The following is a 21916-nucleotide window of genomic DNA, read 5'->3' on the forward strand; positions in this document are numbered from 1 at the left end:
CCCAGGCATGTCTTGGGGAGAGAAGTTAAGAGGGGGTTTCCGTAAGATCAGGAACCCTTCCTGGCAGGGCTGCCAGGGGACCTCCTTTGAAATCCTCAGAGCTCAAAGTCCCTGTTCATCTATAAAACCAAGTCACTTTTCTCTTAGCCTCAGTGATATTTATAATCTTTATATGAGGGAAATCATAGCAACCTTAGAGATTTGTTGTAAAGATTAAATGAGCTTATGTGCTGTGCTCAGCCATTCAGTCCTGTCTGACTCTTTGCGACCCCATGGACTGTAGCCCACCAGGCTCCTCTGCCCATGGAATTTTCCAGGCAAGAATACTGGAGCAGGTTGCCCTTTTCCTACTCCAGGGGTCTTCCTGACTCAGGGATCAAACCTGCATCTCTTACGTCTCCTGCATTGGCAGGCGGAATTCTTTAGCACTGAGCCACCTGGGAAGCCCAAATGAGTTTATAATGCTCATCTAATGCTCGGTGTGGGGCCTGGGACATAGAAAGCAGTTTGTAAAGGGCCACTTTACAAAGTCAAGGGTGTGGGGGGATTAGGATGGAGAGCATCCTTGCTCAGAGGAACAGGCTGATACACTGTGGGGGTGCCTGGAATAAGGGCCACGGAGGGACTAGACCGAGGAGTCCGGGGCACGAGGCAGGTTGTCACACCGTCCCTGCCCTTCAAACGTGTTCCAGTTTGCACTGTTTATTTCTGCCGGGGTCCGAGCTCTCGCTAACCGCCTCTGTGTGCCCTCTCCCAAGGTACATGTATCCCTCCATGGACCAGTTGGCTGAAATGCTCCCCGGAGTCCTGCAGCAGTTTGGGTAAGAGCTTGCAGAGAAAGGTGACCTCTAGCTTCTGTCTCTCCTGGCGCCTTGGTCTGGCCCCACCCCTGAAATCTAGGTGAATGTTTAAAGATAGGGAAGAAATCAGCTTGTCACACTCTGCAGACAGTGTATGTCTCAGTCTCTTTACTCCGGTGTGCTTCTTGCAAGTCGGGCTGTTCTTGAGTGGATCCACCCCATGATGGCAGCCACTCAACCCACCCTTTCCCCACCTCTCCTCTCTTATTGCCTTTTCTTTCCCATGGGATGTTCTGGAACGGGCTACCTGAGCCCTCCATGTCTCCCTCCAGGCCCTTATTTCTTCAGTGCTCATTTCCTTCTTCCTTGAGCCTTTCATGTAATGATAACACCTCAGAGTTCTTGCCCAGTTCAACTTGCCTTCCAAATTTTAGAATCCAAAATACAGCTGAAGGGCGGGAAGAGGAAGTTCAGGGACTAGGCCTTCCCGTAAGTGGCCATCGGGCACTGTCCGAGCCTGGCCGCCGTCAGGAGCAGAGTGAGGGGAGAGGAGTCTTCCCGAGGTTGCGGTCTTCTGTGAGGCCACAGAGCGCGTGGCATCGCAGTTCCTCCAGGGCACGTAAGGCAGCATGCTGCCAGCCACCCCCAGGGATGCCCAGGACAGACGCTGGGGGAGACGGGGCTCCTCAGGGCAGGGGGCGAGGGCTGCAGGGCCTCGCAAGGCTCCCCCGCCTGGGATATGAATTTTTATTTCTGCTTCCAGGCTGAAGAGCATCATTGGAATGGGAACTGGAGCAGGTGCCTACATACTCATTCGCTTTGCTGTGAGTCTTTTTGTTTTTTGTTTTAACTTTTTATTTTGTATTGGAATATAGTGTGTTAGTTGCTCGGTCATGCGTGACTCTTTGCAATATCATGGACTATAGCCCCCGCCAGGCTCCTCTGTCCAGGGATTTTCCGGGCAAGAATATTGCAGTGGGTAGCCATCCCCTTCTCCAGGGGAACTTCGCATATTGCAGGCAGATTCTTTACCATCTGAGCCACTCGGGAAGTCCCTATTGGAGTATAGCCGATTAACAATGCTGTAATAGTTTCAGATGAACAGCGAAGGGACTCAGCCATACATACGCATGTATCCATTCTCCCCCAAACTCCCCTCCCGTCCAGGCTGCCATATAATGTTGAGCAGAGTTCCATATGCTGTGCAGTAGGTCCTTGTTGGTTAAAAAGAAACATTTTTTAAAAATACGTTTTAAATCAAATTAATTCAAGATTAAGGCAGAAAATTGGAAAAACCACAAATAAAAAAATCACAAAAGGGAAAAAGAAATGAACCATAATTGCATTTCCCAAGGGAGAACCACAGTTCACATGGGGCTGTGTGGTCCAGAGTTCTGTATGCCCGGGGCACGTGAGGGCTGTGCCCCCAGGCACACAGCAGTGGCCCTTTCCCCTTCATTGAAATGCCGCACTAGACAGATGCTTTTATCGTCGTCCTGATCATGACCAGGGCCTCACATCACTGAGTGTTCTGTTGTGGCCCTTCTTTGTGATAGCTGCACAGTTTTTGTAGTCAGGAAAGTCTTGGACCCTGACTGATTGATGCTTAACTAATCAGAGATGCGCGTGTTAGCATGATGAATGTCACTGACATTACTCGGGGTCCATTTCAGGGGCTCTCAGGTCCTTTGTATCCTGACCAGACATTGTATTCAACCATATGTAATCTGACGGCCTATTATTTGCCGGACATTCTAGAGGTTAGGAATGCTAGCATGAATACAAAATGGTTTGGCTGTCTAGGCTCTGAGCCCACAAAATATAGTCTCAACTCTATCTTAGATTTCTGTCTCTGAGAAGTAAGAGGATTCTTACTGATTCCTGGAGAGCCGATTACCTTGTCTGATTTATGATGTCCGTGGTATGATGTACCCATTTCACAGCTGGGGAAGCTGAGGGGCAGCGGGGTGAAGTGACTTGTCCCAGGCAGGTCTGCCAAGTGTGTGTGCTTCTACTCTTCCTATGGTTTCCTCTTTGTACTCTCTCAGAAGTCCCACGTAGTGTCTACTATGCTGGAACCTCAGTTTTGGAAGTTGGGGGGCATATCCAGAGCATCAGCCTGCTCTGGGGGTCCACACGGACCCTCTCGGACTTTTCTCTGTCTTCAGTTTGACTTTAAAGTTCACAGTCTCTCCTGTGGCCAGGTTGTCTCTCTCACCTCGTGCCTTGAATTGCAGCTCAACAACCCCGAGATGGTGGAGGGCCTTGTGCTCATCAACGTGAACCCGTGTGCGGAAGGCTGGATGGACTGGGCTGCCTCCAAGGTGAGCCTGGGGGCCTGGGTCAGCCGGGGGTATCCCAATCTGCAGAGGGGCAGGCGTGCCCGACTCTGCCTGGAGGGCAGACTGCAAGGAACCTCTCCTTGCACCCCCTTCCACTATCCCCAGCAAAGAAGGCTGCTTTCCTCTGCTTGGCTTTGAATAGTGAACATGATCTCAGCCATGCACCATTCGGATTTCAACAAATCACTACTGTCCAAGTCAGTGATACCAGTAGGATGTGGGTCTCCAGCCAGCTTTGATAAGGAGAGCCTGGGTTAAGATGTAGCTACTGAGGACGTAGCATATGTTGGGTTTATATCAAGATGCTGAGACTAAAAAGACAAACAAGACAAAAGACAAATGTCTGTCACCCCAGTCCCCTACATAGGATTAATTAAAAAATATATATGTTTGGTACTGATTTTATGCCACTTAGTTTTATGCCGGTAATAATTAGCTAACATGTGTTGAGTATTTATCAGGTTCTCTTTCTACGTTCCGTGGCTATATCTGCATGACCTCATTCAATCCTCAGGCAGCCTAGGAGTGGGGATTGTTATGACCATCTTATGGAGGAGGAAACTGAGGGTCGCAGGGTTAGAATGTTGTCCAGGGTTGCACAGAGCCGGGCAGTGAGAGATCTGGGGCCGAACAGGACCCCTTGGACTCTGGGGTCCTCGGATCACCCCCGAGCTGGGCTCACCGCGGGCTCTACCTCCATCAGCAGGTGCCAGGTGCCCGCCTGGACCCAAGCTCCACAGGGCAGGAAACGCAAAGAGAACAGGGCACATCCCTGCCCGGGGAAGGGCCCTCGCTGTCTCGGGAAGCTTGGCTCTGGCTGGGTTCCTTGTTTATCTTTAAAAAATTATTATTGTTTTTTTTCATAAAGGCCCCCAGTATTTGCCAAGGAGAAAGGGAAACTGTTCCAATGGAAACAGGACAAAGCCTTTCAAGCCGGGGTTATCCTGGCTTCTCATTTGGAAAGTGTGTTTTTGCCAAGGTTGGGGTGGCTGTCGGGGGCAGGGAGTGTGAAGGGGTCGTGCCCCTCCGCACACGTCCCACCCCACCCTGGCCACTCTGATATTTCATTTCTTCCTGGAACATTCTGCCAGGACACGGGAGCCCTTTCCTCCCGCCGGCATGATATTCAGGAGCGGAACACACTCCCTGTTTTTTATTTTGTTTTCCAGCAAAGGGAGTGACATTGCAGTGGGCTGGTTTGGCTTCTTGGTAGCTGTCCTGTGCCAGGCGTGGGGCTGGGCCGCTGACCATTGGCTGATGTGGGCCTGAGCGCTTTTTGTGGGTTTTACTGTTTGCACTGTCTCTTTCCTTCTCAGCTGCAGCCCTGGTGGAAGACCTGTCTCTCGGGGGTCTAGTGTGTGTCAGACACTAGCAGTTGCCTTGTGTAGCCCTCGCCTTGGCCTTATGACTCTGAGCTTCCCGGCACCCTGGTTATGATCAGAGATCTGAGGTCCAGCGGCTCTGTGACACGCCCCCAAACCCAGGGTCTCGCAGCTAGGAGAACACCCAGGTCTAGAGCTTCTCTCCCCTTCGGTCCCTGCCTGACACTGAAGTTGGTCAACACACATTTATGGAGCTCCTACTGTATACTTAGCATTTATACCTAGCTGTATATACAGCTCCATAAATGCTGTATACCCAGCATTTATGGAGCACCTACTGTATGCCTAGCACTTACGGAGTTCTTGCTATATGCCTAGCATTTATGGAACTCCAGCTTTGTCAGTGGGAGCAGGTAGAGAAGAGAAGGTCACAGTATTCAGAGAGAGGAAACTAGCTTGAGAGGGAAAAATCTGGGGGATGACATAGAAAGGATAGTTGGGCATAAACAGATCCTGTTATATAGACTAGCAACTCAATGTGTGTTTGGAAGCAACAGACAACACCCTACCCCACACCCCCCGCCACCCCTTGCTGAGGACTTGGTGAGCTGTGGCCTGGTGAAAGCTGGGGAAATGTGAGATCTTTGTTCAGACACATTTCTGCCCATCTCCTGTGCCCCGGGCTCTGAGAATAAGGAACGGATGGAGGGCCAGGCCACGTCTGCCAGGGCTCCAGGCCCCGTAGGTAACTGGAGACACCTTCCATCATGGGGTGACCCCAGACTTGGATGCGGGGGAGCCCATGCCACTGCTCCGCCCCAGGGCAGTGGGGTTTGCTGACCCTGTCTGGCTGCTGCACAAATGCCTGCGATCTAATCCCGCCTGCTTCTGTCCTCCCAGATCTCCGGATGGACCCAAGCCCTTCCAGACATGGTGGTGTCGCACCTCTTCGGGAAGGTGAGCGTGTGACCTGGCGTTCTGTTGTTCAGTCGTGTGCTGCCCCGCACAGAGGGCACGGAGCGAGGGGGCGACCCCCCGACCCTCCCCAAACAGCGAGTCGTGACTCATTCACAATCGTCAAGTCATTCCTTCTCTCTCACTCTCCCTTCAACAGAAGTCTTTTTAAACAGCTTTATTGAAGTACAGCACATATTGAAAGTATAAAATGTGAGATTTTGGCATTCGTATACACCGGTAAGAACCATCACTGAAGCCCAGGTGACTAATTACACAGCTTTCCCCCAGGACTTCCCTGGGGCAGCCTGGCCCTCCTTCTCTCGGTCCTCCTCTAACCCTCTTTGGGTCGCTGCAGATTCGCCGCAGTTCCCTAGAGTTTTATGTAAACAGCATCACACAGTATGGGCTTCTTAATTTTCCAATCTGGCTCCTTTCAGTCCACATAATTATTTTGCGATCCATCTGTGTTGATGGGCATATTGAGAGTTCATCCCTTTGTCGTGCTGAGTGGTGTTCCGTGGTGTGGATAGACCAGAGGTTGCTTCTCCATTCACCGATTGAGGGACTTTGGGTTCTTTTCAGTTCTGGGCTATGACAAAGCTAACAGCATGCACATCTATGGACTGTGTCAGCCTCAGTCCTAAGGGCCTCTGTGATTCCTGTGAGAAAGACTTTTTATTCCCAGTTATGTATGTATACATATTACCCGCCCCCCTCCCCCACCCGTGGTGGATGAGGAAAATGAGACCAGAGAGGTTGAGTGACCTGTGTGAGGTCTCACAGCCAGCAAGAGGGGCTGAGATTGGAGCCCATGAGTCTGGGCCCAGTGTGGGTTCCTGTAACTAATGCAGGATGCTGGCCACCTGTGCCTCCGCTGGTACCTGGCACTCAGATGGGCTGCTGTGTAGGTGCGCCCACTGAGGCTGGTCTGAGCCAAGCCCCTGGTGACATGGGAGTGGTGCGTGGTTCTGCCGTGTCCCCCGGCCACCGTGGTCCCTGACTCTGGCTTTGTTCCTCCTGCTGAGGGAGAGGGCCGGATGTGGGTCTGAAGTGCCCCTCGATGCCCGTCCAGCCTGGTGATGTGTTCTGTTGCCTGTGTGTGGCCTACACACCACTGCCTGCTCCGAGGCTGGAGAGTGAGACCTTAGACACCCGGGGAGGCAGATGCTTGCTGAGTTGCTGCAGTGTGCGTCGAATTGCTCCTCGTGTTCGTTGGTGTGGCTGCTGTAGCAAAGCACCACAAGCTGGGTATCTTAAAACAACAGACATACATTCTCTCTCACTTCTGAGGCCAGGAGTCTGAAATCAAGTGTCAGCCGGGCCACAGTCCTCCAGTGGGACTAGGGGAAGGTCCTTCCTGCTTCTTCCGGCTTCCGGTGGCTTCAGCATCAATTGGCGGGTGGTCCCTCACACTCCAGTCTCTGCCTCCATCTTTGCATGGCTTTCTCTCTATCTGTTTCAAATCTCCCTTTCTCTTACAAGGACACTGGTTCTAAATCTCTGGATTTAGAACCTACCAGGATAATGCAAGATGACCTCATCTCTGGATCCTTAACTTAATTACATTTGCAAAGACCTTCATTTCCAAATAAGTTAACTTCACAAGGTCCCGGAATGTGATGTGAACACATCACTGGGACAACCTTTCAAGCCGCCAAAGTCCTCTTTTTTTATGTTTCAGTTTCCATTACATTTTCTCCACCCTGAGTGTATAACGTGCACCTCGTAGGAATACAGGAAAGATCAGAGCCACTGTCTGTATTTTCTTGGAAGGGGGGTGTCAGGTATAGAGTGAGAACTTTGCCTGACTGTACCTGAAATTACTTGGGGTGTCTGTTTGTGCCCCCAACCCACTGCAGTTGTTTCGATCTGTAACCCCAGCACAATTCCTCAGACTGTGACTTTCTTTTTTCTGGGAGAACAGCTGGTTGGTCCCTGTTGCTTCAGTAATCGTGGACTGTCTTGACACAGCTCTGGGCTGACACTGGCCCCTCTTTGCTCCCTCCCACTCTTGATCTGGTTGTCGTCAATTACATCGGGCCCTTTCATGAAATTGCAGCATCCTCTGTTGTACAGATGAGAAACAGAACAGGCTCATAACTTGTTTGCCTCAAATCACATTCAGAAAGGAACCAGGGAGAGAGAAGGCTGAGGCCGGCCTTCTGCAAAGGTCGGTTGGCCCTCCTGGGGATCAAGATTGAGCTTCTTTCTGGCAACTTCCCATTGCATGGGTTAGTTTTGTTTTGCAAACATGAAAAACTTCTTTTCATCTCTTCCATTAAAAAGAAAATAATGGTAATTGCTAAAGTCGCGTCGGTGTTTACAATGGGCTTCCTAGACTGCCCAGCCTTTATTAAATCCTACAATTTGATGAAGTAGGTGATGTCACTCCCACTTTTTTTTTTTTTTTTAAAGGAAACTGAGGCTCAGAGAGGTAAAACACTTGTACAAGTTCAGACCCAGGAGGACTGAGTTCAGATCAGAACTCCCAAAATCTGAGCCCAGAAAGGCATGCTTGCCCCTCCAGCTTTGTGATCGCTCTCCTTGCAGTTGATATTCAGACATCAGTCTGCTTCTGGGTACAGCTTCTACTTTCCCAAAGCTTCCCTCGGGCCCATAGCAGGCCTATGGATTAGGCTTTACCGTCTTCACTTTGTACCTGAATAAGAGGAAGGATGGCGAGGGCAGTGACCAGCCAGTGCCATAGTTCCCACAATGACATTGTCCTCTCTCTACGCAGGAGGAAATGCAGAATAACGTGGAGGTGGTCCACGCCTACCGACACCACGTCATGAACGACATGAACCCTGGCAACTTGCAGCTGTTCATCAACGCCTACAACAGGTACCCGTGCTGTTCAGCCACACGATGGCCGCTTTCGCAGGTCCGGAACTAAGATGGGGCAGGGAGGGGAGAACATAAAGGTAATTTAAGATGCAGCCCTGGAGCAAATAAATGAACAGAACAAGGGTGCCCAGGAAGGGCCCTGGGAAGTCAGGTGCCTCCCGGAGTTTTGAGTATTGATCCTTTGCAAGGGGGCTTCCCAGGTGGCACACTGGTAAAGAATCCATCTTGCCCGTGCAGGAGACACAGAAGACACAGGTTCGATCCCTAGGTTGGGACAATCCCCTGGAGTAGGAAATAGCAGCCCACTCCAGTATTCTTGCCTGGAGAATCCCATGAACAAAGGAGCCCGGCCTGCTACAGTCCATGGGGTTGCAAAGAGCAGACACGACTGAGTGAGCACACATGTACTTTGCAAGGAGCTTAACTCCACTCCAGATCACCAGGGGTGCAAGCTCGAGTGGGAACAGTCACATGGCAAATGGTCTGCACATGGATTTACGTATGTGCCTGTGCCGAGGCTGACCCTAAGAAGGACCAGAGGTGGGGAGAGCTGAGAGGGACGTGGAGAGGAATCCAGAAAGGCTACTGGGAGGTAAGGGACTCATTCCAAGGGTAGGGAGCAGCTGAGCCTGGCTTTTAGCAAGGGTGCAGCCCTCTCAAGCATACCTGGCTGACAGTCTGGGGCTCAGCTAGGGAAGGGGACAGCTCGGGGCCACTGATGTCGGCCAGGGGTTCTAGAATCCCCAAGGAACTCAGTCTGCCATTCCACAGAGGGGTCAAGGATGACCTGGGCTCTGTGTCTCCTCACATGTTAAGAACTCAACTTCTCGAAGGGCATTCATGTCCCTTCCCGCCTACCTTCCTCCCAGCCTCTTAGTGATGGAGGGACAGGTAATACTCGCAGTGAGTAGCTGAAGACACGGAGGCTGAGCACCCATTCATTCAGCAAACACTAGCGAGGACTGGAGTGGGCAGGCTTTTGACTGGGCGGTGGGCACTGAGGAGACCAGCAGTAGCTCCCGCAACCCCACACGCTTCAGGAAAGAACTGATGCCTCCTAAACTCCATGATGAGGGTGCCCTCACCATCATTTCCTGCTGGGGAAGCGAAGGCACAGAGAGGTTCAGCACCCTGCCCAAGGTCACACAGCTGGCAAGCAGAGGAGCCTGATTTGAATCCAGAACTGGCTCCAAGCTGACTGCTGGGAAAGGGTGTCTCATGCTGGGAGGTGCCAGGCAGGGAGAGGCTGGTGGCCATACGTACAGTGAGAAACCATGCTGCTGCTGCTAAGTCACTTCAGTCGTGTCCGACTCTGTGCGATCCCATAGACAGCAGCCCATCAGGCTCCCCTGTCCCTGGTATTCTTCAGGCAAGAACACTGGAGTGGGTTGCCATTTCCTTCTCCAATGCATAAAAGTGAGAAGTGAAAGTAAAGTCACTCAGTCGTGTCCGACTCTTCTTGACCCCATGGACTGCAGCCTACCAGGCTCCTCTGTCCATGGGATTTTCCAGGCAAGAGTACTGGAGTAGGGTGCCATTGCCTTCTCTGTGAGAAACCATAGGAGGGTTTAAAAGGAGGGAGTGAAAGGGTCAGGTCTGAGTTCTGAAGAGATGGTTTGGTTACTATGTAGAGGACTCCGAGTTAGGTGTGAGAGTAAGACTCAGACTAAAAGAAGAGCCTGGACAGCATTTGGGAGGTGAAGGCTGTGGCTTGGGGGACAGGTGGGAATGAGGAAGCCTCCACAGAAGGATGTGATTTGTGCATAAAAGGAAAAAAACAAAACAGAGGACAATAAGGTGGAGTCCACAGGAAATGTATGAGTCCTGCTGTCCCTGAAGCCACTTCGGTGGACCCAGAGGGGCTGGGGTGGGACCCCACACAGCTTGGGATGTGGGTGGCTGTTTGCCAGAGTGGCCAGCGTAGGACTGCGGGGTTGCCTGGGTGGAAGGGGGCTTCCTCCCGCGGAGGGCATGCTGTTATATGGTGCGTGTGTTTGTTGTTTGTCTGCAGCCGGCGGGACCTGGAGATCGAGCGGCCGATGCCTGGAGCCCACACGGTCACCCTGCAGTGAGTTGCCCTCCCCCCTGCGCTGTCTCTTCAGCTTTGCTGGCCAGTGCCAGCAGCATCTTAGCCCTGAGCTTGGCAGGACGGCCTGCCTGCTGCTAGGACAGCCCAGTGGGCAAGACCTGGGTGGATTCTAGCCATGGATTGGGCATGACCCAGCCTCACTCATCTCTCTGTGCAGGAGTTTGGTTTGTAGGGTGTCCCCGAGATCTAGGGTTGGGGGGACCTCAGATCTCAAACAAGGCATGCTAATAACCACACCCGACAGAATTTATGAAACACCTACTCTATGCCCAACTGTTTGAGGCTTTGCTTCACAGAGCCTGGAGACAAATAAGGCACAGGACCCACCTTGAAGTGCTTTATAAAACTAGAAGGAAAAGACAGTCGTGGGTATAACCAACTGGATTCTACCTTTAATGACTATGTCTTATTATAGTTCCTTACATGAACCATATGATTTGACACCTGAATTTGGCACATGTAATTTCCTTAATTAGGTGTGTCCTTTTTGTCTCTGTTTTTGATGACTGGCAAAATCCTACTCATCCTTCCTTGAGTAGTACTTGAAAATAAAATATCAGGGCATAGAAGGTCTCTGGCTGAAATTCATACTAGGGTGTAAATGACTACTTACCCATTTTTCCTAAGAATAAAGCAGAGGGTGGAGAAAGAAGATAGTAAAAGAGGGAAGAGTACAGGGGAAAACAACATAATTTTTTTTTTTTTTTTAAGGATTCTGGTCCCAGCCTGGCAGGTGTGGGAGCATGAGAACCTTTAAATGAACCTTGTGTTAACTCCCTGTCTCTCCCTGCCCCCAGGTGTCCTGCTCTGTTGGTGGTTGGGGACAGTTCTCCTGCTGTGGACGCTGTGGTATGTAGAAATCACCAGTAGCTTTTGTACTTAAATCGATGGTCCAGATCTGGTTGACTTTATATGAAGTCTCCCTGCCCACCCTCTGCCCCTCCTCTGCTCCCATCAGAGCAAGTGACGTCTTCTAGATGCCATACTGGACTTTGGGCAGAAGGCCCAGCCACCAGCCTCCTTCCCTGGTGACTGCCAGCCCTAGTTCCTTGGCAGTGGGCCTTCTAACTCGTCTCCCAGGCCCCCTCACCTGCCGAGCTGCCTCCCACTGGCTTGTTTCTATGGGCATGTTGCCACTTGAATTCCTGGCCAGGAGACTCTGCCCATTTGGGAGTCAGGTGGCACTTTCAGACCTGGTTGGAGCCTTATCATCTGACAGGGCAGAGAGGGACCTGGGAGCAGAGCTTAGGAAAGGCTTAGGAAAGGCTCAGTTCACCCCTTAATTCCCACCTGTGATGTTGTAAGGGTAAAACAAGGATTCTGTCTTTCCAACATCACTATAGCTGGGGACATGGGAGGCTTAGGGGCTATTGGGAAAAGTCTAGAATTGTGATGTGCTTTGGGAGGTGAGCTAGTGCAGGGTCTGCACATGTTCATTTAGTAAAGACCTGGGGTATCCAAATGAACCATGCAATCTAGTCCACTGGAAATGGCAGCCCACTCCAGTATTCTTGCCCGGAGAACTCCATGAACAGAGGAGCCTGGAGGGCTATAGTCCATGGGGTTGCAAAGAATCAGACACGACGAGCAACTAACACTTAACCTTAAGTCCACTGGACATAATCGTAGGATGTATCAATAAAGATACATAGGTTACATTAAGAGAGGTGATAATTCTACTTTAGGCACTCTGGACATCCCAAGTGAGGATTTTTCCCACTTCTGGATGCACTTGTAAGAGGGTCACTGAGAAATTGAAGAAAGAAACCAGTTTGGTGGATGTGGTTTCATGCGAAGAATAGTTGTCAGGACTGGGGATGTTGAATCTGAAGAGTCATTGGCAGCAGCTGGTTAAAGAAGCCCGTTCATTTAGTGACTGTTTCTGTAGCACCTTCTACAGTTTAGCTAATCTTCCTCACAACCCTTTGAAAAAGATACTATCTTTATTTTATTGATGAGGAAACTGAGGCTCAGAGAGGTTAAGTAACTTGTCCAAGAGCACACAGCTCATGGTAGCAGGGCTAGAATTTAAAGCCATCTATTTAATGCCACAGCTTGTGTTTTTTCTTCCATGCCAGTAGGAATATTGGAATTTCTGATGATGGTAGCAGAGTGGCAGGGAGGGGGTAAAGTTTATGACTTTGGCTCCAGGTAGGAAATTAGAAATTTCTTCTCCCTCTTCCCATCCAGGTGGAGTGCAACTCAAAACTGGACCCAACGAAGACCACTCTCCTCAAGGTACAGGGAAAACGATGGGGGGTTGCATTTATTCTTTCTTAGAAACACCAAAAATTTTGTGCAGACTTGAGTTGTGCCTGATTATAGTATAACTGGTGGTCAGAAACCACAGAAATGATGACTGTCTGTTCACAAACACCTACTGAGTGCTGGCTGGCAACCCAAGACTGCAAAGATGAAGGGATCTATGTATGGGACTCCAGGAGCTTATGGGCTGCTGGCCATTGTGCTCTGGAGAGGGATGGACAGGAATTGTGTGGGCAGGGCCTGATTCTAGAAAGACTCTGCTCACTGTACCACCCTGCCCTGCTTCATGGGCCCCTGGAGCTCAATTCCCTTGTCTTGTCACTACATCCTCATTAGGCTGAGGGCCTCCCTGGGTTAGCTGACCTTGACCTTGAGCCTGGACTGTAGGCTGGCCACAGCCTCACTCACTCTCACTGGAAGAGACCTTCCAGCTCTGTTTCCCTATCCTCATCCCATCCGCATTTCCCTCCCCAAGTGCTCCAGAGCCCTAGGCTTTGGATAAATCTTCACGTGTGCCTGAAATGGCCTTAAGCAGCGATGGCTTTGGATGTGGCTTTTTAATAGGACCTTCAGAAGCGACAACATTTACCAAGGATGGCCAACCAGGAGCCTCATCAGACCTGAAGGCTTGAATGTTGCATTTTCCTTCCGAGGGATCTTTAAAGAAATCATGTGTATGGGGCCTTGTGCAGTGAATGCTTTCTGGTCAGACAGACCCGACTTGGGACTTTACAAATTCCTCCAATTCCCTCTGGCCCAGTTTCTGCCTCTAAAGTGGGACAGCCATCCCTTCCAGGGTTCTTGAGGGGCAGAGCGAAATCACCTACAGGGCCTAGCACAGCGCCTGGCCTGTCAGGAGCTGCCAGTAATGGTGCGAGAAGGCAGAGTTCAATGCCGACATGGTTAATAATCAAAGCAGCCTAGCCGAGGGACGTGGGGGTTTCCCCACCCATAACCTGCCCGGGTCCCCTCACAGGGCGGGACCCGGGTAGGGCAGCAGGCAGAGTGGATGCCCACTTGCAGCCAGGCCCGAGTCGGCATGCCCTCCACCGAGGCCTTGCACTAACCGGTTTCCCTGTCTCCCCAGATGGCAGATTGCGGTGGCCTCCCGCAGATCTCTCAGGTGAGTCACACCTGTCTCCACTCCCCACATGGAGGGCAGGGGTCTCTGGGACCTGTTAACCCCTTTACCCTCGCTGCCTGCTCCCCCCTGCCCCCACACCGTGACGTCTGAGGACATGTTGTAGACCTGTTACCGTTTGTAAAAGTGCTTGCACGTCAGGACATGTCAGATCCTCTTGCACGAGCCTCTGTGGAGCGGATGACACTGGGTTCAAGGCAGGAAGGGATTTGCTGAGTGGACATAGCTTGGCAGTCATGGACCAGAATCTAGGTGTGCCTGACCCCGAAGTCCAAAGGCCATAGCCATGGGCTCCCAGAGCCCAAGGGCAGAGCAGGGAGCACAGAGAGGAGATGGGCCAAAGTGTGTGTGTGTGCCTATGTGTGTGTGCACATGTGTATGTGTGTGTGTGTTCATCCACACGTGTATATGTATGTGTGTGTATGTACACCCATGTGTATATATGTATGTGTCTCTGTGTGCATGCATGTGTGCGTATGTATGTGTGTACACGCACATGTGTATGTGTGTGCATGTATGTGCGTATATGTGTTTGTCTGTGGGTACATGCATGTGTGTGCATGCACATGTGTATATGTATGTGTGTCTATATGCATGTGTGTGCCTGCATGTGCGTATATGTATGTGCCTGTGGGTGCGTGCATATGTGTATGTGTGTGCGTGCACATGTGTATATGTATGTGTGCACACACGTGTATAAGTGTGTGTGTGTGTGCATGTATGTGTGCATGTGTGTGTCTCTGTGTGCATGCAGCAGTAATCAGGCACAAGTGGCCTCGGGTGGCTCTCTTAGTCTCCCTTTCCAGTGTCCCTCTCTGTTTCTACTGGCAAAGAACAAAGTATTTTCACGTTCATATCTGCTGTTGAGTTTTGCCTGTTTAATAGCTGGGAGTAGCCAGAGAAGGATGGGATGGTTCAGTTTCAGCAGGAACAGATGGGTGCCCAGCCAAGCCTGCTTAGATGTAAATAAGAGTTAATAGTTGCACACTATTTTATGATGGGCTGTTTATCCACACTGCCTGCTCAACACCCTGCTGAGACAGTGCAACTTAAATTGGCTGAAGAGAAGGGGCACCATTATTCTTTCCTCTCCCCCTCCTTTATTCCTTTCTCTATTTGAAATGAGAAGACTCTAACCCTAGCCATAATTAAAGCATTTTTTATTTTATTTTGGTGTGAGATCGTGGTTCCCCAACCAGGGATCAAACTGTGGCTCCTGCAGTGGAAGAGCAGAGTCCTAACCACTGGACCGCCAGGGAAGTCCCATAACACATTTTAAATGTCATGGCAGGAGCTAAACTAGCCCAGCCCCGCAAGAGGGCAGCCCAACAAGAACCAATGGCTCTGTCATCCTGCCTTCTCCTGCCCTTGCAAGTTGGGTGTGTTTACAAAGGGCATTCCCATCCTTCATTCCATTCAATCCCTGCAATAAGCTTTAGAGAGAGGAAGAATGTGCCTTCTACCGCAGCCACAGAAGGGGAATTGAGGCTATCAGGTGGCAGAGATTGCCTATGGGCATGCAGGGGAGCTGAGTTTGGGCTGAGATCTCATTTGCAAGCCCGTCATCTTGTTTTGTCTGCCATGTTGAACACAGATGCCCTTGGCTTTCCGCAGCTCCAGCTTGCACCTCTCGTTCTTATCTTATTGTCCCGTGACTCCTAGAGGGCACTTTTAGCACAGACTCTTCTTTAAATATCATCTGGCTCTTTGAGAACAGTGGCAGGAGTTGGTGGAGGTGGACAAGGCCACTCTGATGATGGCTCACCAGTGAAGTGAAAGGGTGTGAGAATAGACATTACATTTGAGAGTTGGAATTAATTAGCCTTCAGATATGACCTTTACCCAAACATTCACCTCCTGGTTTAGATTAAACTTTGAGAGTAATTGGTCAAACTGGGTATGTATGCAGCATTCCCAGCTCATTTTATTTAAAGTAGCCCAGTTGATAAGAGATGTGTCTGTTCATCCATCTATCCATCCGTCCATCCTCTCATCCTATCCTTCTTTCTTTCCATTTTCCTTTCCTTTCATCCTTGCATCCTTCCTTCTTTAAGACCATCCATCCTTCTTTTATTCATCTATCCATCTTCCTTCCTTCTTTCTATCCACCTTTTTTCATTTTCATCTATCCATGTATCCACCATCCTTTCATCCAGCCAGCCACCAGCCTGCCTGCTACTGGGGTGAGAGTAAGCTGCTACGGGATTTGGAAAACCCTGGGTTAATGTGCAGGCCCACTAATTAACCAGAAGACCTTGGATGGATTGTTTCTCTCTCCAAATCTGTTCAGCTATGAAATGTATATGAAGACGGTACTAACCTCGCAAAGTCATTGTTGGGAGAAGATGAGAGAGTGCTGCAAAGCCCTTAGCACAGTGAGTGGCCGTTACATTCTAGACGCTGAGCTGGACGCATCAATTTATCCAGTGATGTATTCTTCACAGAAATCCTCAGTTGCAGGTGTAGCACTCTGCCCATATTATATAGGTGAGAAAGCTGGCTCAGACCGGTCATGTAACTTGACTAAATTTCTCCAGCTGTGTAGTGAACGTGAACGTTCTTCCTGGTCAAAGCTAAGTTGGTTCTCCATAATCATCCCGTTCTTTGCTTTCCTCTTGTATTTTTGTCCTGTCAACACGTGGTGTTTCTGTCTTTTGCCAAGCTCTTTAATGAAGGGGACCACAGGCCTGGCTCCCAGTGGCCCTGAGTGATCCGGACCTCCGGTGACTGACTGCACTTTCGCTCTTTTCTCTTGCAGCCGGCCAAGCTGGCCGAGGCCTTCAAGTACTTCGTGCAGGGCATGGGATACAGTGAGTATGGCTTTTCCCAGCAGGGGTGGGCCGAGGGGCAGTGGTGGGAACTGGAAACGGATTGGGCCGAGGATTCTGTGTCACCGTGGGCAGCTTTAGCTTTTCGCACGCCAGGCATGTCAGGGAAGAAGTACTTAGGTGTGTGGAGGGTGGGCCGCAGTACAGAGCTTCCAGTGTCTCCTCATACCCTAGTGGCTCATTCTCCCCCCGTTGTTGAACAGAAGCTGTTTCACACCAGGGAATGTTTTAAGGTGTGGGTGAAGACTAGCCCTCTGAGAACCAAGAAGACAACAGCCCATGAAACCATGAAAATCTTTTTTAATTTTGATTACATGTTTCCCTAAGAGACTTGTCGTGAGGATGGTAATGCTGGTCATGGTGGTGGTGGTGCTGGTGACGTGAGGATGGATGAAAGTGAAGTCGCTCAGTCGTGTCCGACTCTTTGTGACCCCATGGACTGTACCCTAACAGGCTCCTCTGTCCATGGGATTTTCCAGGCAATAGTACTAGAGTGGATTGCCATTTCCTTCTCCAGGGGATCTTCCCAACCCAGGGCTCGAACCCAGGTCTCCCGCATTGTAGACAGACTCTTTACCAGCTGAGCCACAAGGGAAGCCTGAGGATGGATGGTGGCAATAATAATGATGGTGGTGGTGGTGATGGTGCTGGAAGCGATGAGGATGGTGGTGGCGTGAGGATGGTGCTGGGTGAGATAGTGGTGGTGGTGGTGATGGTGGTGGTGGTGATGAAAAATCATTAAGTCCTTTTTTTTTTCTCATTTAATGATCACAATAATCCTAGGAGATACTCTTATCCTCATTTTACAAATGATGAAACTGAGGCTTTGAGAAATTAAGCAAGAAGCAGATTGGGGATCTGTGAAAGTTCTTCGAAAACTGCAAATCTCCGAGCAAATGGGTGATAAAGTCACTTATATTCAAGGCAGAGCATGTCTGCTAAATCGTTAGATTTGAGAATTGAAGGATAAATAGCAGCACAACTAAAGAACCTGCAGCCTCTTTGCAGTATGGCTCCAGTTTGCTCACAGACACACACAGCCCCTTTTCAGCAACACAGTACCGAGGCCGGGACAGCCAGCCCTAAGTCCAGCCACACTCCGGGCAGCAGCCAGCGTCGGCAGATGTTGGCATGTCAGCCACAGCTTCAGCCCTCATGTGGCTGGTTTTGCTCTCTCTCGCTCTGCTGCCTGGATTTCTAATTCGAGTGCCCATCTTAATTAAGAAGTCTGAATGTCTAGTCACTTCCTTTTTTTTTTTCTTTATTTTCCTGAGGCTTAAACTGTTTGCTCATTTAAAATAGTAATGTTATGTTTGGTCTACTGACCGCAGTCTTCAGATTGGCCTCAGCCACATTTAGTTTCTAGCACAGCTGAGAGCAGCAAGCCTGATTTTCATGCTCCATGCAGGACCGTGTCCCAAAGAACCCTCTTCCAACAGAAAACATCTGTCTGTGGGTCTCTGCCCCTCTGGGAAAGTGTGCAGCAAAGGCAGTAACTTGAGAAGGGCTTTGTTTACCTTGCAGGCCTGAATTGTAACTGTTCGTCTTGAACCTGCCATGGGTTTGGATTTCTGCTTTGAAAGTGCATTCTGGAGAGAAAGGAAGTGGGAGGCCGGCCTTGTTTGCCCCCACCCACTATGTTGGCTTCTATTTCCAGAAAGCAGCCTGCAGATCATAGGGAAAGACAACAGAAAGAGCTAGAGGCATCCTCCAAAGATGAGGAAAGGAATCGTTTATTTCCCGAGTGCCTGCTCACAGCCGTGGGCCACTGTGACAAGCCCTTAGCATCCATGACTCCATGCTAGGGTTACCAGAGCCCTGCAGGGTCAGTAAGACTGCACATGTGGGATCAAGGAACAGGGGGGCTCAGAGAAAGTATGTGAGCAACAGGTGTGGGATTGACCTGATTTTTTCCTGGATTCAGGAGCTAGCTCTTTAAGAAGAAGATTCAGTATGCAAGGATGAATTCTGTTTGTCAGTATCTGTGGTGGAAAGCCAACACATATGCCCACTGAGCCAATAACATAACCCCTCCATGCATTTGTACTTATCACTGCCTCAGTGTGTGGCGTCTTTTATTCAATGTGATCTTGACAAAGAGGCTTCAATCGGCTGATGGAGTAGCTTCCTAGGGTGGCCATAACAAATCTCCACACACTGCATGGCTTAAAACAACGAAATTTATTCTCTCACAGTACTACAGTTTTAGAGGCTACAAGTCCAAAACCGAGATGTAGGCAGGGTCACGCTCCCTGTATGGATTCTCAGAAGAATCCTTCTTTCCCTCGTTCCAGCTTCTGGTGCTTGCCAGCAGCCCTTGGCTTGTGGCTGCATCACTCTGACCTCTGCCCTGTCTTTACACGGCTGCTCCCTGAGTGTGCATCTGTCTCCTTTTAGGAGGAAACCAGCCATTGCATTAGCGCTCACTCTAACCAAGGATGAACTCATCTAGATAGATCTGTGAAGACCCTATTTCCAAATAAGGTTATAGTCAGAGATTCTGGTGCTCGTGAACTTGGGAGGGTGCTCTTCAACCCAGTACAGGTGGAGTTTTTCATCCCACCGTCTCAGCCACCTGCCATGTTTAAGGGCATTTTAAGTCCTTCGGAATGGATGGTGCCATCAAGAGTTCCTGGGAGCTCACAGCTGACCACTCTGTGTGGCCTCGGTTTCCAGCCTGTGGCATGCAGGGATTAGCGGGGCCGACTATGAACATCCTCCTGACTCTAGAAACTGTTGACATCACAGGGTGGTGGGCATGCACTCGGGCACTGATAGCCAGGGGACCATGGTAGTATTCTGATTTTACACGTGGGGCCGGGGTTTCAGAGAGGGATGCTCCTCGAGTCCCACAGCTGGTAAGCGAGTAGCAGACAGCTGCGATCGAGACTCAGCTGGTGGGTTCATGCCAGGGTGGGACCCATCAGTCCTCACCCAGCCTGAGCCTGGCTCTTCACCTCTTCGAGTGGGCACAGAAATGACGGGGAGCCCAGTGTCTGGATGGCCTTGAAGACGAACAGGAGCAAAGGTTCCATGGGCAGGCAGGGCACACGGCAGGCGGCGTTGCCAAGGTGCGAGTGTCTCCAGCCTTTGCCCACTCCCTCACCGGCTCTCTCCTCTCTCTCCAGTGCCCTCCGCCAGCATGACCCGCTTGATGAGGTCTCGCACAGCGTCAGGCTCCAGCGTCACGTCCCTGGAGGGTGCCCGCAGCCGCTCGCATACCAGCGAGGGCACTCGCAGCCGCTCGCACACCAGCGAGGGCACGCGGCTGGACATCATCCCCAACTCCGGCGGCCCCGGGAGCAGCGCCGGGCCCAACTCCACGGAGGTGTCCTGCTAGGCGGCCTCGGGGCCGGCCGGCCTCCCCTGGACTCTGGGACCGATCGCTGTAGCTGCCCCTCCTCCGGCCCCCCTCCCCACCCCTGCCTGCCAACCGCACGTTAACTCGTAACTCGGTATTAATCCAAAGCTTATTTGTACAAGTGAGCTCTGGTGACGACACGGTGAGATTGGGTGTTTGTGGGGTCGCCCTTTCTGGTGAGGGTAGGGTGGGGTGGACCAGAGGGAAAGGTGCACCTCAGTGCCCCCTCCTCCCCCCGAACGAGGGGCTGGGAGGCCACCTTCCTACCCTCCTTTGGAGACGCCAAACTGCCAGAAACCAGCACAGAGTAAACACTCGATCTATCCAAGGCTAGCCTGGCCGGAGCATCCTGGCGCAAAGGGACACCTTGTTGGAAGCCCGGCCCGCCTACTTCCTGTTTCCTCTCCAACTAAAGAAAAAACAGACCCAGATTCTGGAAACCAAGCCCTTTCTGACTGGGGAGGGGGAGAGCAGGGAGTGGTGGGGAGCTATTTAAAAAAAAAAAAGCCAAACGGGAAGCAGGGAGAGAGGTGGAATTGACGTGGAGGCTCCGAAGTATTTGGAAAAAGCAAATCTCCATAGTTAACTTGAAGTAATAGGTTTTTTTTTTAAACGTTTGTGCATATATACACTTTTTATGATTGACGCCCAGAAGCCTGTTTTCCTGGCATTTTTTAACGGACAAGAGTAAGGGACAAAATCTTCCAGTTTTTCAAAGAAACGGTCTTGGCAGGCATTTGGTATTTGTGTGTTTAAAGCTTTGAATCAGCTGCCTGCCTCCCCCTCCATCGCCCCTACATCCCACCCCTAATACATGAACGAGTGGTTATTTCATTCATGGGGAAGAGTGTGTAGATTTGTAGTTGTTTTCTCTGAAATGGAGAGAAAGATTGCAAACAGCTGGGGCTGGCTGTGCTGTGTCTCCAGGCAGCAGCACTGGGGCAGGGGCGTTGGGGTGGGGTGGTATTTTTGGTGATTAGACGTAAGGAATTCCTTGTGGTTGTGATGGAATCCAGTGCAGTTGTGATTTCAGTCGATCCCATCTGGTTCCCAGGAATCGTGTGTGATAAATCCTGCTTCCAATCTTTGACAATGTGGGGGTGAATCTGAACTTGACTGCCAAAGGTTTCTGACCTGGTGACCTTCCAGAATCTTCAGCTAGGGGGTGGGATTCACATGGGGAGTGGTGGCCCAGAAGATGTACAGAGTCTGAAACATGTATTCCATGGGATTTCCTTCTCTCTCCTGCCTTCCCCTCTTCGCTGCCCCTCTAACTTCTCCCTGAGCAGGGTGGCACCACTGACATTTCTGGGCAGTGTCAACATAGCTGTTGAGTTCCTGTACTACTTACTGCCTTTCAATCTCATTTTGGCTAACCATGGATCTTCGTATAGCAAGTTTTGATCAGAATGAATGGAAGAACGTGCATCAACCACCGGGGCCTAGTGGTTACTGGGAGGAAGTAGTCAAGCCTTCTAGCTAGCTTGGGGGATTATGACTCAGTTTACCTGTCACCTACCACCTGGGAGGCAGAAGTGGCTGAATCAGAACAAGAAGCTGTTATGTACAAGTCTTTCCAGAAGAGTTTCTTAATGAGATATTTGTATTTATTTCCAGACCAATAAATTTGTAACTTTGCAGTGGCTTGTGTCTTTTCCCCCCACCTGAGAGATCATGCATTGAGATGGGTCTTTCCTTACCTGGGGCTTCCTGCCCACATGCCTCTCACCTTTGGAATTCTTCAGAGCATCACTGTCCAATAAAAATACAATGCGAACCACTGATGTAACTTCGAATCTTCAAGTAGTCACATTAAAAAAGGTAGAAAGAGACAAGTGAAATGAATTTTAATAATACATGAAAGCCAGCATATCCAAAATATTAACATTTTAACATAGAATCAATATAACAGTTATCGAGGTGCCTTGCATTCTTTTCTTCCTACTGAGAAATCCAGGGTGTAT

The 21916-nt window shown here is 50.4% G+C and overlaps 1 protein-coding gene across 2 annotated transcripts in view; it reads left to right on the plus strand.

Moving 5' to 3' along the window:
• Window positions 1-21729, plus strand: part of NDRG1 (N-myc downstream regulated 1) — a 56301-nt gene extending 34572 nt beyond the window's left edge. For both annotated transcript variants that reach the window (XM_027560791.1, XM_027560790.1), the window contains 11 exons: window positions 759-821; window positions 1564-1624; window positions 3038-3124; window positions 5365-5421; window positions 8162-8265; window positions 10280-10336; window positions 11155-11206; window positions 12548-12595; window positions 13710-13745; window positions 16522-16573; window positions 19720-21729. In XM_027560791.1, the coding sequence (XP_027416592.1) occupies window positions 759-821; window positions 1564-1624; window positions 3038-3124; window positions 5365-5421; window positions 8162-8265; window positions 10280-10336; window positions 11155-11206; window positions 12548-12595; window positions 13710-13745; window positions 16522-16573; window positions 19720-19931 (829 nt within the window). In that variant the 3' untranslated portion in view covers window positions 19932-21729. The remainder of the gene's footprint in view (window positions 1-758; window positions 822-1563; window positions 1625-3037; window positions 3125-5364; window positions 5422-8161; window positions 8266-10279; window positions 10337-11154; window positions 11207-12547; window positions 12596-13709; window positions 13746-16521; window positions 16574-19719) is intronic.
• The last annotated feature ends 187 nt before the right edge of the window (window positions 21730-21916 follow it).

The sequence above is a fragment of the Bos indicus x Bos taurus genome, chromosome 14 (assembly GCF_003369695.1).
Source record: "Bos indicus x Bos taurus breed Angus x Brahman F1 hybrid chromosome 14, Bos_hybrid_MaternalHap_v2.0, whole genome shotgun sequence".
NCBI classification, from domain to species: domain Eukaryota; kingdom Metazoa; phylum Chordata; class Mammalia; order Artiodactyla; family Bovidae; genus Bos; species Bos indicus x Bos taurus.